Here is a 13,933-nt window from a genome sequence, read left to right as displayed (position 1 = left end):
GCCAACCTGCATATGCTCAGGGCAAAGGTGGTTGTAGCATCACAGAATAATTCAGCTTTGAAGACCTCAGGAGGTCACCTAGGTTCAACCTCTGCTCAAAGCAACTGCTTAATGTCTGTCCCAAGTGCGAATCTGGTCTTTTTTATACAGGACAGCCAGTTACGTGGATCTGATAGGTGGGGAGGGTTGGGTTTTTTCCCTATTTTTTTCTCTTCCTTTTTGGCAGTATTTCAGAAATAGGAGATTTCTTCACATTATTTCAGACAACAAAGACAATCTTATTCTTTTTTTTTCCAGAGAAAAACATGGGAGATCAAACACTTCTAGTTGGACTTGTCAGGAAATCCAACATGTTCCTTTCCAGTCCTAGAGGCTGAGGCTAGTGACCTCTTAAATACCTTTTTATTTTTGAAGTTGGTGAGAAAATTTCAATTCTTTGATAATACGTCATCATCGTGGATTTTACGTGTGATGAAATTATTAGTCTAGTCCCTATGTTATGCCTAGAAGTGTATGTATTGAGTTTCAGCAAAAATAATCTAGAAAAGTTCCTGTTCTGCTTTAAGACCTAGAATGTTGCATTAGTAGTCCTGATGCAGGAATCGGAATTGAAATGTTATTTCTGTTATTTTACATATTTAAACATATTTTAGTATTTACATATTTTAACATACTTACATGTAGGTTTATTTTATGGGAAAAGTTTGAGAGACACAGTTAATAGTAAATTTGATTGCAGTCTAGGGTCACCAGTGAAATTTGCTTCTAGGATGCATGTTGGACTGCAGAACAGGGTATTGCAGTATGTTTATTGGAAACTCCAAATGAATCTGATATTATGTATGAAATGGGAATTATGCTATGTGAACACACAGTTCCACTAAAAAAACCTAAAAAGCTTTTCATCAATCAGATTCCATAAAAACGTTTTTTCAAGTTTTATACCCTTTTTTTTCCAATAATAGGGAAGATCTGTATTAACTAAGATTGTGAACAGCTATAACTACTTTCAAGAATGTCAGTTAGACTTAAGGTACTCATACAATATTTCCTTGAAAGATACTTTATTAATTAAATAAAATTATTTGTAAATTTCCTTTATTGTCAAATCTGTTTCTGTTAGAAAAAATTTTTTTAAGTCTGCTTAGCTTTTTTCTTATGATTAAAAAATAATTTCCTTACCAATCAATAATGCACATGTTTACATTCCATTCATTTTCCTCCAGAGTCATTAGGTAGCTACTCATGTAAAGATACTCTTAAACTAATTGTTTTGTCCATATTCCTAGAGAATAGACCAACAGTGGTTTAAGGCTGAACAAGGTCTTTTGACTCATCAGCATTTAAAATTAATTTTTACCCCTTTTCTTTTTTCCGTGTATATTTAATCTTTCCTGCTGTCTCTTACCTGCAAGCTCCCTTTCTTACAGCAATCATTTTTACAACTATTGATTGTTCCAGAAGTTGTCCACAAAACACATTCGTGTCTTAATATGTGAACAGCAGCTAAATGGTAGGAGTCCCTCTATTTTGACTATTTCTATTTGACTTGAGTTGTTTCTCCCGTGGAGTAGAAACAGTGCCTTTTTCTGCTAGCATATGGATCAGTGCATCCTGATACCTGATGGATTAGTGTTGATATCTTGATCTTAAAAAAAAAAAAAAAAAAAAAAAAAAATCCGTCTGTGGCAATAAGTTTTCTGCATTTCTCCATACTGCATCCAAATTCTGTACTCTGAAGTTAGATGTGATTTTGATTGCTTCAGTTTTATTCATCACTTTAACTGGAAATTTGGGCTCATGGAATTATAGTGGAGTACAGCACTTATATTTTAAGAAATATGTGGTGCAGCTGATTACAGTATGCTGCTGACATGAAACTTGAAGTTAGGCAGGCGATAACGTGATAGGCAGGCTATTATTTATTAGGTTAGAAATGTTCTAAGGAGTGATTTTTAAACAGTTGCTGATATTTTTAGTACAGGGAAATTTTGTAATCATTTGTTCTGAACTGGTGATTAGAAAAAAACAAGTCCTCTTATTACTTCTAGTCAGTCATGCTTTTAGGGGAGGAGGATGCTAGATGGTACCTTGTTTTTCCTTTCAAGCCTTGTTGTTTGCAATTCCAGTTACTGTAAAACAGATTGTTAAAATTTTTATTATTTACTCTAATAAGTATTCTTTTTTAGTTATTAGATTGTGTTCTTGCATCTTACTTATCCAAGACTGCTACATAGATTAGTAAAAATATATCATGTAATGCAACTACTTGCATTATATGAAGGACTATATAAGAAACGTATTTATCCAAAAGTAAGTTCACAGTGGCATCGAGGGATAAATGACTCTGATGGTGCAGCACACAATGGCTAGTTGCCGAAACCAACTTCACAGACTGAACTGTTTGAGGGTACAAAAAGGTAGAACAATTTTCATGATGGAGAAGCAGAAGTCTTATTTAATATGAAACAAGGATGACCTTGTGGTCAAAACATGATTTTAAGAATAGACTGTACATCTGCCTCCTACCTCAACCACAGATGAGCTCACTGACCTTTTATCTGTGTTCCTGGTGTTACCTCTGATTCCTGCAGCTGTAGCCTTTGAAAGCCCTGATTAGGAAAAGAGAAATGAATAACAAGCTGTGTCTTGCATTTGGATTTTTATGAAACAGCAGATAATTCCATTTCTTCAGGGTGTCAGAGAAACAATTCCAGGCCGGGGTTTGTTTTCTGTGCATTTGTAGATAGTCTTTTTGCACTTCTAGTACTTGTACTATTCTGCTTGATTGCTTGGGAAATCTTCATCTGAACTGATGCATAAATGGCTTGCTGAAGGAGAGTAACAGTCAAAATTACCAGAATGGTTTTGCTCTCTTGCTAAGGAGCTGAGCTTACTATTAAAGGTCTTGGAGGATTCCAATTAATAGGAAATTATCTCTAGTGTTATTTTAACAGGTTTGGAATACTGGGCTTCAGGGCACATTGTTTGGATTTTTTTGAAAGCAATACGAATTCTGCAATCAAAGGTAACTAAAGAACCTGGAAATGTACAGTGACTTCAGATGAAAGCAGATTATGCTGAACTACTGAATTTTCCTTGGCTACAGTGATAATCAGCAAGACATGCAAGACCAGTTTTATTTTATTAAAGCTATTAAGAAAATAGCAACAACTATGGAGGAGAAAGTGTGCATAAGTGTTAATATATTATTTTATTAAAGTGAATAATATTTTAGAGATTAAGTTGTATATTCACATCTGCTGGCTTACTCCTCTTTCTCAGTCTTCTCTCTTTGAGTCAAAGAGTTTCCAGGTAGGCTTGGAAGGAATTTTAGAGGTCACTAGTGAAGTCCTCTTCACAGAGGTAGGATCCACAGCTCGGTCTACTGTAATAAATATTTCTCTAACTTGTGAATCTCTTGTGAAGGTGATTTATCAGCTTCATTGGGTAGGTACATTACATCAGTTCTTCACTGCTGCTATTTAGAAATTTTTTCCTAATCTGTAACCTAAATATTCACTTCTAATTCAGCTAATTTTTTACACTGTTTCTGGGGATGTGAGGAAACATCATCATCATCATCACTCGTAACAGCTTTTTATATTCTGAAAGAAGTTGTCCGGTCTCCTCTTAAGCTAACCTTTTTTAATACTAAAGTCTCTGGACTTGACAGTCTTATCACTTCCCTGCTCTTGTTAACCTCCCTTCAGTTCTTTTCCAGCTTGTCTTTTGCAATCCTCTGTATAGGGATTCAAGAAGCTGGACACAATGTTCTGGCTTAGGCTATAACAATATCAGCAAATGATTTCTGATCTTTATTTACAAAAGAACATTAGTTCTCTGTGAGACCTTATACAATGCAGCTCCTGTTTATGCATCCTAGATTGGACTTCTAGACTCCTATAACCCTCTGTCTTTTTTCGTTATCTTCCTGTTTACCCATTATTCCTATTTTCATGTTCTGTGCATTTAATTTCTTTCAAAAGCATATGTTAGTGGGGATTTACCTCTTTTTGTGCTTATCCTTTGAGTTGCATCTGATTGTATTTTTACCAGATTTTTCCCTTCATTTTGAGATAATTTTAAATGCAATAAAAAACATGTGCTCAGACCTCTGAGCTTGGCATAATTTGGTGATTTTTATTTCTTCTTAATAGATAAGTTTCTTATTCTGTTGCTTTATTGTTGTAATGAAAATATTCTGTAGAACTGGAACAGGACAAACCCAGGAGAATTTCTTTTTGACACACTTTTCCAAGTCCTGATAATTACCAAACTCTTGATAAGTACCTTTTGAACATTTTCTCCATGATTTCCTATACAGTATTTTTTTACTTTGCTAATGAGAATGGTGAGTCTTCTGTTTTATTCCTGTGTTAAGATGCTTTGCTTTATTGATTACATCATCTATTCTGCCAGAAATCAGTTACATGACAGTATTTTATTTTTGAGAAGAATAAAAAAAAATTAAACCCTGGATCTTACATGTTAATCTTCTAGGTGTTTACAAATTGATTAACATCTTGTTCTAACTCCCTTTCCCCAAGTATTATGACCTGTAGTTTGGAAAGCCCTACCCCTTTTAACGGTAGTGCTTTGATTTGCTCTTTTCAGTCCTGATGACCTCTCCTGTTCTCCTGAGTTCTCAAAGAAAATCGATTAAGACAGTCTCCTTAAATATTTTAGAGTGAATTTCAGTTGATCTTGCTGTCCTCAGCACATTTCTTAATGTATAGTGATTTTCTTTAGGATTTTTTTTCATTCTTATCCCTTGTAAATATGTCCAGATATCTAACATTTAAAAAAAACGGTGTTGAAGGAAGCATGGAAAAATCAAGCCTTCTGTACATTCTTTGCCTTTCTTAACTCTTGATGGGCTTTTAATCATTCTTATATAAAGTATCTTTCATTACTTCTTCTTGTTCCTTGTAAGCTACAACTCATTATACACCTTTGCCTTTCTGATCTTTATTTACATGCTTTTGCTGTTCCATAGTGGTGTTCCTTAACATTGTTCTTGTTGCATCTTGAACAATTTTGTGATTTTTTTTTTTTTTTTTTCTGTTGTTAGTATTTAAGGGCGAAGCTATTTTTGGTCTGTTATCATCCTATCATAACAACGGAACAGTTTGACACTGTGCCTTTTATATAGCAAGGTAAATTGTATACAGCCGTTAAAATATGCGTGTAGGATGTAGCACATGAGATGACGGTCCTTGAGGAGTATTGCTTGTACGATGAAGAAAAATTTGCATTTATTCAATAGCAGACACCATTAAAATCATTTCAGTCATTTGAATCACTTCAGTATTAGTTTACCTTCATATACAGAAATCAGATTGCAAGTAAAACCTGCTGTTAATTATTTACATACTTATTTGTGGACAGCAGCTGCTTTTAGGTTTCTAGACTGTACATCCTCAATACTGTTGAAACTTAAATCTGTTAATTAATGTAGAACTATTAAAGAACTTCTAGAATAGCAAGACCTCCCAACAGTAAATGTTGGCTGCATTATCATGCCCTGAATTATTCCTTCACATACTAATTATGCTTAAGTAAGAGAAAAATGAATTGCAGCGTATCCTAATGATCACTGAGTAGGATAAGTGTGGGAAAATGGCATATTTCCCTTGCATGTGACCTTTCAGTTGTTTTTCATATTGTATGCTCTTATTGAGATGTTCACCTTGTATCCAAAGGTAGCTTCTATGATATGGAAAGAAGTAATCGCTCAGGAAAGATCAGAATTATTTAAGGGTCCATGTGGCATGTGGAAGAATATAGTGAGGGTTTAATCCTGGTGAAGTCATTAGATGGTCAGTTCCCGTGTGTATAGATTAAGGAAGTTCTTCTTTGAAAAGCATGTAGGTCAAGTTAGAAAAATGTAATCTGAAGTTACAGACTTTTCTGTCCTTACTTTCCCCTGCAGCATAGTTTATTAAATTTTATTTGAGGATTTGGAAGGCTGGCAAAGGGGAAAGGAATAGTGTTTCGGTTTTCTTATATTTAATGGTTCAGTGAACTTTTCATAGAATCACAGGGGTTTGGGTCAGAAGGGACCTTGAAACATCATCTAGTCCAACCCCTCTGCCATGGGCAGGGGCATCTTTCACTAGAACAGGCTTCTTAAATTTCCCAGTTATTGCAGGATTATGAATTGTTTCCTGTGGGTACTAAGGAAGCTGCTGATACCTATTCTGTTCAGTCGTCTTACTTTTTGGTCTTGAGTTTGACTTTTTTCTCATCATAAAAGTGGGGAATAACTCCAGGTAGCTAAAGCCCTTGTGGCATGCTGTGGAGTTTACGTGTACATATCAATGTTGGACAGGTTCAAATAGCTATTTTAATTTTAGAAATTGGTATCAGCACAGCGTAGTTTAATTTGGTGAGGGCTTCAGTGGGATTGCCTGGAATTAACATTGAGGGTGGTTATTTAGAAGCTACCATTATTTTTCCATATTGCTGCCCCTTTTGTCAGAGAGAACATAAACATTTAGTTCCTGTACCTCCTGAATTTTTCTTGCCTGTTTTTTCTTAGGTTCATTCACATCTGTAACAGTACAAGCTACTTGCTGGGAAAGCCAGGCTCCATGTTGTCCCCAGAAGTGGTTGCGGTTGCCAGTGTCCAGGAGCTCTTCTCCTGGTGTAGGAGGGTGTTGCAAAAATATCTAGATTGGACTTGTCTCTTGGAAAACAATCTGTGGAGAATGTTTTAGCATGTTTGCTGTGAGCAAAAGGCTTTTAATGGGGGTGGAGCCATCTTTGCCAACAGTGCGTTTGTTTGGAAGCTGCTATTTTTGGCCTGTTAGCTTCTGAGCCTTTTTTAATGGCAGAAAGAGGAAGCAAACAGTGAAATCACTTTAATAAAATATTTCCTGGTTGAAGTGACGTATCTGTGAGGCCTAGACAGAGGGGATGTCATTTCCTGGATTACTTCAGTTTGAACGGTCTGTTTTACTGTGTAATCTTTTGACCCAGCTTCTTAATTGTAGCACAATTTTCATGTTAAGTAATGTAAACTAGGCCTTTTGATGAAAGTGTAAAGCTTTAAGGAAACACCTTTTGACAAAATGCTAATGTGCAAGACAAGTCTTTCATAAACTACATGTTGATATGAACTTGAAATCACTTACCTTAAAATTATGATCAAGTGCTTAAAATCTTCTATTTAAAAGAGTATGATAATAAGGTTTCTTCACAGGGATAAAAAAAAAAAATTGACACTCTTTCTATTCCTTGTGATGCTGATACTACTCACCTCTCTTTGACACCAACTGTAGCTGACTGTCCTCAAGAGTTAGGACGCTTCCAAATAGTTAAGAATAGACACTTGTGCTGTTCTCAAATTTCTGTTCATTAATAGCTACTTGTGAAAATTGTTACCAGAAGTCCATGAAAAGGAAACAGAAAGAGCTAATAAAAAAATCAGCTGCAAATATGGTTCTCAGTTTTTATAGCCCACAAAAAGGCTGTGGAATTGGAATGACACAGGGGAAAAAACAGTGACATCTGAAATGATAATATACAGGTCAGTTTAAATTGGAAGTTACGGTTGTTTTGGACCTTGTAATCCAATTTTACAAAAATGTCTGTTGGGGATGATAACTTTATTCTTTTCCCTGACTTTGTGCATAAGATGTCAGTAGAACAGACTGTAAGGACACGGAAGGAGGTTCCGGGGAACTACAGGCCTGTCAGCCTGACCTCGGTGCCGGGGAAGATTATGGAGAGGTTCATCTTGAGGGCGTTCACAGGGCACGTGCAGGACAACCAAGGGATCAGGCCCAGCCAGCACGGGTTCATGAAAGGCAGGTCCTGCTTGACCAACCTGATCTCCTTCTATGACCAGGTGACCTGCCTAGTGGGTGAGTGAAAGGCTGTGGATGTTGTCTGCCTGGACTTTAGTAAAGTCTTCAACACTGTTCCCCACAGTATTCTCCTGGAGAAGCTGTCGACTCGTGGCTCAGACAGGTGCACTCTTCACTGCGTAAAAAACTGGCTGGACGGCCGAGCCCAGAGAGTCATGGTGAATGGAGTGAAATCCAGTTGGCGGCCGGTCACAAGCGGAGTCCCCCAGGGCTCAGTTTTGGGGCTGGTCTTGTTTAATACATCCACCGATGATCTGGATGAGGGGATTGAGTGCTCCCTCAGTAAGTTTGCAGACGACACCAAGTTGGGTGGGAGTGTTGATCTGCTGGAGGGTCGGAAGGCTCTGCAGAGGGACCTGGACAGGCTGGATCGATGGGCTGAGGCCAACTGGATGAAGTTCAATAAGGCCAAGTGCCGGGTCCTGCACTTCGGCCACAACAACCCCAGGCAACGCTACAGGCTTGGGGACGAGTGGCTGGAAAGCTGCCCCGCAGAAAAGGACCTGGGGGTGTTGATTGACAGCCGGCTGAAGATGAGCCAGCAGTGTGCCCAGGTGGCCAAGAAGGCCAACGGCATCCTGGCCTGTATCAGAAATGGTGTGGCCAGCAGGAGTAGGGAGGTGATCGTGCCTCTGTACTCGGCTCTGGTGAGGCCACACCTCGAATCCTGTGTTCAGTTTTGGGCCCCTCTCTACAAGAAGGACATTGAGGTGCTGGACCGCGTCCAGAGAAGGACAACGAAGCTGGTGAGGGGTCTGGAACACAAGTCTTATGAGGAGCGGCTGAGGGAGCTGGGGTTGTTTAGTCTGGAGAAGAGGAGGCTGAGGGGAGACCTTATCGCTCTCTACAACTACCTGAAAGGGGGTTGCAGAGAGGTGGGTGTTGGTCTCTTCTCCCAAGTGACGAGTGATAGGACAAGAGGAAATGGCCTCAAGTGGCGCCAGGGGAGGTTCAGGCTGGATATTAGGAAAAATTTCTTTACTGAGAGAGTGGTGAAGCATTGGAACAGGCTGCCCAGGGAGGTGGTGGAGTCACCCTTACTGGAAGTGTTCAAGGAACGTGTGGACATGGCACTGTGGGGCATGGTTTAGTGGGCATGGTGGTGTTGGGTTGATGGTTGGACTTAATGATCTTACAGATCTTTTCTAACCGTAGTGATTCTGTGATTCAGGAAGTCCCTGCTATTCTTGGTTTGGGGAGCCTAGGAGTGGATGCTGCACTCCAGGCATGGCCTCACCAGTGCCAAGTAGAGAGGAGGGATCACATCCCTTTACCTGCTGAGAAGGTTTTCCCTAATGCAGCCCAGGATGTTGTTGGCCTTTTTTTCCTGCGAGGGTGCATTGCTGTGTCACAGCCACCTGCTTGTCTACCTGGACCCTCAGGTCCTTCTTTGCAAAGCTGCTTTCCAGCTAGTCAGGCCCCAGCCTGTGCCTGGGGTTATTCCTCCCCATATGCAGGACTTGGCATTTCCCCTTGTTGAACTTTGTGATATTCCTCTCTGTTCACTTCTCCAGCCTGACGAGGTCCCTTTGAATGGCAGCACAATTCTCTGGTATGTCAGCCACTCCCCCCAGTTTTGTGTTGTCTGCAGGGTGCAGCAGGTGTAATGAAAATGTTAAACAGTACTGTCCCCAGTGTTGAGTGCTGGGGTGCACTACCAGTGACTGGCCTCCAACTGGACTTTGTGTCACTGATCACAGTCTTCTGGGCCTAGTCTTTCAGCCAGTTTTTAATCCACTTCATTTGTTTAATCTGTACTTTGTCAGCTTGTCTGTGAGGATGTTATGGAAGACAGTATGTCTTACCAACATCGAGGTGAACAGCGTCCACTGCTCTCTCCTTGTTCACCTCTCTAGTCACCTCATCATAGAAGGCTGTCAGCTTGTCAAGCATGATTGCTCCTTTGTAAATCCATGCTGACTACTCACAGTCGCCTTCTTGTCCTTTGTGTGTTTGGAAATGGTTTTCTGGAGCATTTTCTCCATCATCTTCCCAGGGATCAAGGTGAGGCTGGCCTGCCTGCAGTTCTCTGAATCTTCCTTCTTGCCCTTCTTGAAGACAGGAGTGATGTTTACTCTTTTCCAGTCTTCAGGAACCTCTCCCAGTTGCCATTATCTTTCAGAGGTTGAGAGTGGCCTCTCAGTGACAACAGCCAGCTCCCTCAGCACTCATAGGTGCATCCCATCAGGGCCCATGGGCCTCTGTATGACCAGTTTGTTTAAGTGCTCCTAGTCCTAGAGCACTTGGTCCTGGCACCTGGTCCTCCTTCACCATGTGTAAGTCTTCCTAGCTCCAGAGTTTTCCTCGGGTCTGAGGTGCCTGAGATTCCTGAAGGCTGGTCTTACCAGTAAAGACTGAGGCAAAGAAGGGATTGAGTACCTTGGCCATTTGCATGTCCTTTGTCACCAGCTCCCCTGTCCCCTTCAGCAACAGGCCCACGTATTCCTTAGTCTTCCTTTTGCTGTACATCAACAAGTCCTGTTTTCCATGTGGTCTAATGACTGCTACTGATACTTCCCAAGATGCTTTCATTTGTTAGGAGGTAAAAAATAAATAAACAATTGGCAATCAAATCTCTTAATTTTGAAAATGTGCTTAATCGTTAATGTTTTTGTGGTGAAAAGTGACATCTCCACAGATGAGGTAGTCTTATTTGTGTATGTGCATGTTTAGGACGGTCTGGCATTCAAAATGTATTTAATAATCTTGGGCTTTGCCTTTACCTCTGTCCAGGTAGATACATTATTACAATGAGTATAATAATTTTAGTGAGATTTGCAACAGAAATGAACCCTTCCCAGATACATTAAGAAAAAAAATATAAAATCAACATGTTTTTAGCTATAGCATTGGTTATTAAGACGACTGAAAAGCTGTCTAGTTCTATTGGCTGTCTTATTAATAAACATGATGTGGTCTCTGACTTAAATCTCTGTGATGCCCTGTCAAGGCTCAAAAACCTGAGGAAATGATCTCAGGATTTTGTTCTTAGAGCAAAGAACAAAACTACCAGTTCAGGCAGAACACTGGAGATGCTGAGTATGAATGGAGTCTCTGGCTCTTCTTAGTATCTGAAACTAATTTTTATTTTTGTTCATCCTTGTGTAACTGGAAAGGGCTGTGTGTTTTTGAGGAGTAATTTTTTAAGTTTTTCTAGGTTGCTGAAAGGTGGAATTGAGTTAAGTTTTGTAACAGGCATTTAAAATACTATTTTTAGTTTAGATTTTTGTGATCTCATCCCTTACCATTTTAAGAGGTCTCAATTGTTTCTGTGGAAGCATTGATAATCGGTAGCGGAACGGCATGTAGAGTTCTGGCTTGTCTTCTGTTGAGTCACTTAGAAAAAGTAATCTAGTCTTGTGAGCTTGAACTATGTGGTGAATTGTCTTCCTAACTTTAGGTCATGTCTTGCTTCCGAGAAGAAAAATATGCAGTTGGTTTTTGAATATCCAGAACGAGAAGGTAGAGAGAATGTGATCAAAGCAGTAATATGGATAATACAAATGCAAAGTTTTTAAATATGCAGGAAAAGAGTAATGGAAATAAGAAAAACATTGGACTGAGTATCGTACATCAGTGTTTAATGAGTAAGATTACTTACTGGTTAAGATTAAAACTACTACTCCAGTTTAAGTACCAGTGCCACTAATCAGCAGTAATGTATCTGTACTGTTTATAGGCCAACTTGGAGCCAGTCAGTGTGTGTTAGCTCCTTTGCGGTGACTGGTTTATAAACATACTTGAGAGCTTGTTTGATTTGCCTACTAGGAATGTAATGCATGCTTGAAAAACATACAATCAATCTTCATGTAGTAGTTTTGAGAAAGTTGTTAATTATGATTTTAGAACTCAATTAACTTTTTATTTCTTTTCAGGATGGCTTGAATTCTTTGGTCCTTGATCTGGATTATCCAGCACTGAGGAAGAACAAGAACATCGATAATTTCTTAAATAGATGTAAGTTGAAAGTGGTCCTTAAACCATGACATTGTTGTGATCTCAGTCATAGGAAGATGGGTGGTCAGAAATGCATTGCTGATTTTCATTTTACTAATTTTTATAACTCTGAGCTTCTATATTCAGAAGGCTTTGGAGGACCATTTGTTACAGAGAGGTTTCATTTTGGGGAGTCATTGTATTGCTGAAATTATGTTGGAAAATACCAGCTGTAGATTGTAATTTTTCCAACTGCAGTTGGAAAAATCCCTTTATATTATTTTTTGTCTTAAGTATGTGCTGTGACATAATTTGCAAAGCATATCCCAGTTATTATTCTTTAGGAATTAATTATTCAAAATGTCAGCATTGTATATACAGTCTTATTTAATCTAGCAGAGAAGCCTTCTGTTGATTTTTAAAACTAAATTATTGTACCTTAAAGTCTGTTGGTGTATTTTTGAACCTTTGTGTAAATGTTTGTGATTCTCCTCAAATTAATTGTAGACAGAATCTTGGAATTTATTGAGCATGTGAAAATGTAAGACTGTTATATCAGAATAGCTGTATTTTGTATTTCTAAAGTGTTTTCTATCCATGTATATAAACAAATCTTTTTTTCTTTTAAAAATAGTGGATTATTTGCTTTAAAATGTAAGTTGCAGTGAGTAAGCCTTCTTGGAACAACTATGCTTTGTAGTGAGCTTATTTTGAGATACGTTTTTTTAAAAAAAAACCTTTTCTATTGCATATGTCGAGGTTACTGCAGATGCAGTCTTATCAACAACTCCTCTTTTGATACTTTACTGGTAAGAGCTATGTGTGTCTGTCCTCCATTGCTCTGGGATTCCTTTGAATATCCACTCATGCTCCCCAATTAAATGGTGGCTGGTGTAGTCATTTGTGGTGAGTTCTTATGTTTGGAATTCAGTGCTTCTCCATGAGGTTTAGCAGAGCCCCATAGCTGGACATACAGCTTTACAGTTGCCAGTAAAGTTTCATTTGGAGAAGTCACTGAAAACAGAATAAATAAGAAACAGCAGATTAGGAAGGAGAGGCATACCTTGGGATTTTTCTTAGTTTGCGTTCAAAGGAATTCAAGCAGATATTTATGAAACAAAGGTCAGGAACAGCATTTTAAGTAATTTTGTTACCTGCAACTGTGCATTGTAAGTGTGATGTGAGGGAAAAGCCCTATCTACAGCAAATATGAAAATGACGTAAATGAAGTATCAGTAAGTTTTATGAGCTGTTCAGATTCACCTTTAAATTGCAATACTATTTTTGCAGTAGGACAAAATTAGAAACCTTATTCTAATCAGAAGACCACTATCTTCTGGTATCTGGCTATTAAAAATACCAACTACGGGAAAACAATTTAACCTTGGAAACAGAGTATTTTCTGTAGCCCCTGAACATTTTTGCTGTATGTCTTCCCTTTTCTCAAGGCTGTTGCTCATTCTCCTACTCTAGCTTCTCTCCCATTGTTGTAGTAAATATTATTAAGCATCTGATGTGGCCTGCAGGCTACCAGCAATGACAGAAACCCAAAAATATACTTCGGTTCGCAGTTTTATTACTGCTTTTTTTTTTTTTAAATCAGCTGACAGTTTGCAGTTGAAATAGCCAGGTACTAGTTAAAGAAAATTCTGAGATGTGTTACAAAAAATTCACAGTAGCTAATTAAGATTTTTCAGGGGTGCACTTCATACTTACCTGTTGAACTTTAAAAAAAGCATGTAAGAGCTGACTGTTTTGGCTCACACACTGTGAGATCATGCATCTCTTTTAAGAATCACCCATGTAGCTTCTCTTCTGTTTTCATACTGCCTGGGGGAGAATGAAAAATAGTGCTGCATATCTTCTATGATTTACACTTTTTAAAAAAAAAAATTCTGAAATGAGAATTTTGTAAACATTTGAAGCTGGTAATATTTTGGCATTGCAACTGAAAGAATCAGTCCTGCCATAGCGATTTGTTTCAAGGTCCTTTCCAACACAGGTGTTTGTGTGGTTTGCTATGAACCGGTTTGGGAAACTGAGCAGAATTAATACGAAGAGTGGGGTGGTTGGTTTGTTTTGTTTCTTTTTGTTAAAACTAGTCAGGCAAAAGAAGAGCAAAG

The 13,933-nt window shown here is 38.5% G+C and overlaps 1 protein-coding gene across 3 annotated transcripts in view; it reads left to right on the top strand.

The window, feature by feature from the left end:
* Nucleotides 1-13,933, top strand: part of ROCK2 (Rho associated coiled-coil containing protein kinase 2) — a 106,799-nt gene that overhangs the window by 29,723 nt on the left and 63,143 nt on the right. For all 3 annotated transcript variants that reach the window (XM_059835863.1, XM_059835865.1, XM_059835864.1), the window contains exon 2: nucleotides 11,750-11,831. In XM_059835863.1, coding sequence (XP_059691846.1) covers nucleotides 11,750-11,831 — 82 coding nt within the window. The remainder of the gene's footprint in view (nucleotides 1-11,749; nucleotides 11,832-13,933) is intronic.

Source organism: Gavia stellata, chromosome 2 (genome assembly GCF_030936135.1).
Source record: "Gavia stellata isolate bGavSte3 chromosome 2, bGavSte3.hap2, whole genome shotgun sequence".
Lineage (NCBI taxonomy): Eukaryota > Metazoa > Chordata > Aves > Gaviiformes > Gaviidae > Gavia > Gavia stellata.
Note: the sequence above shows the minus strand (reverse complement) of the source record. Positions and strands in the feature narration are given on the sequence as shown.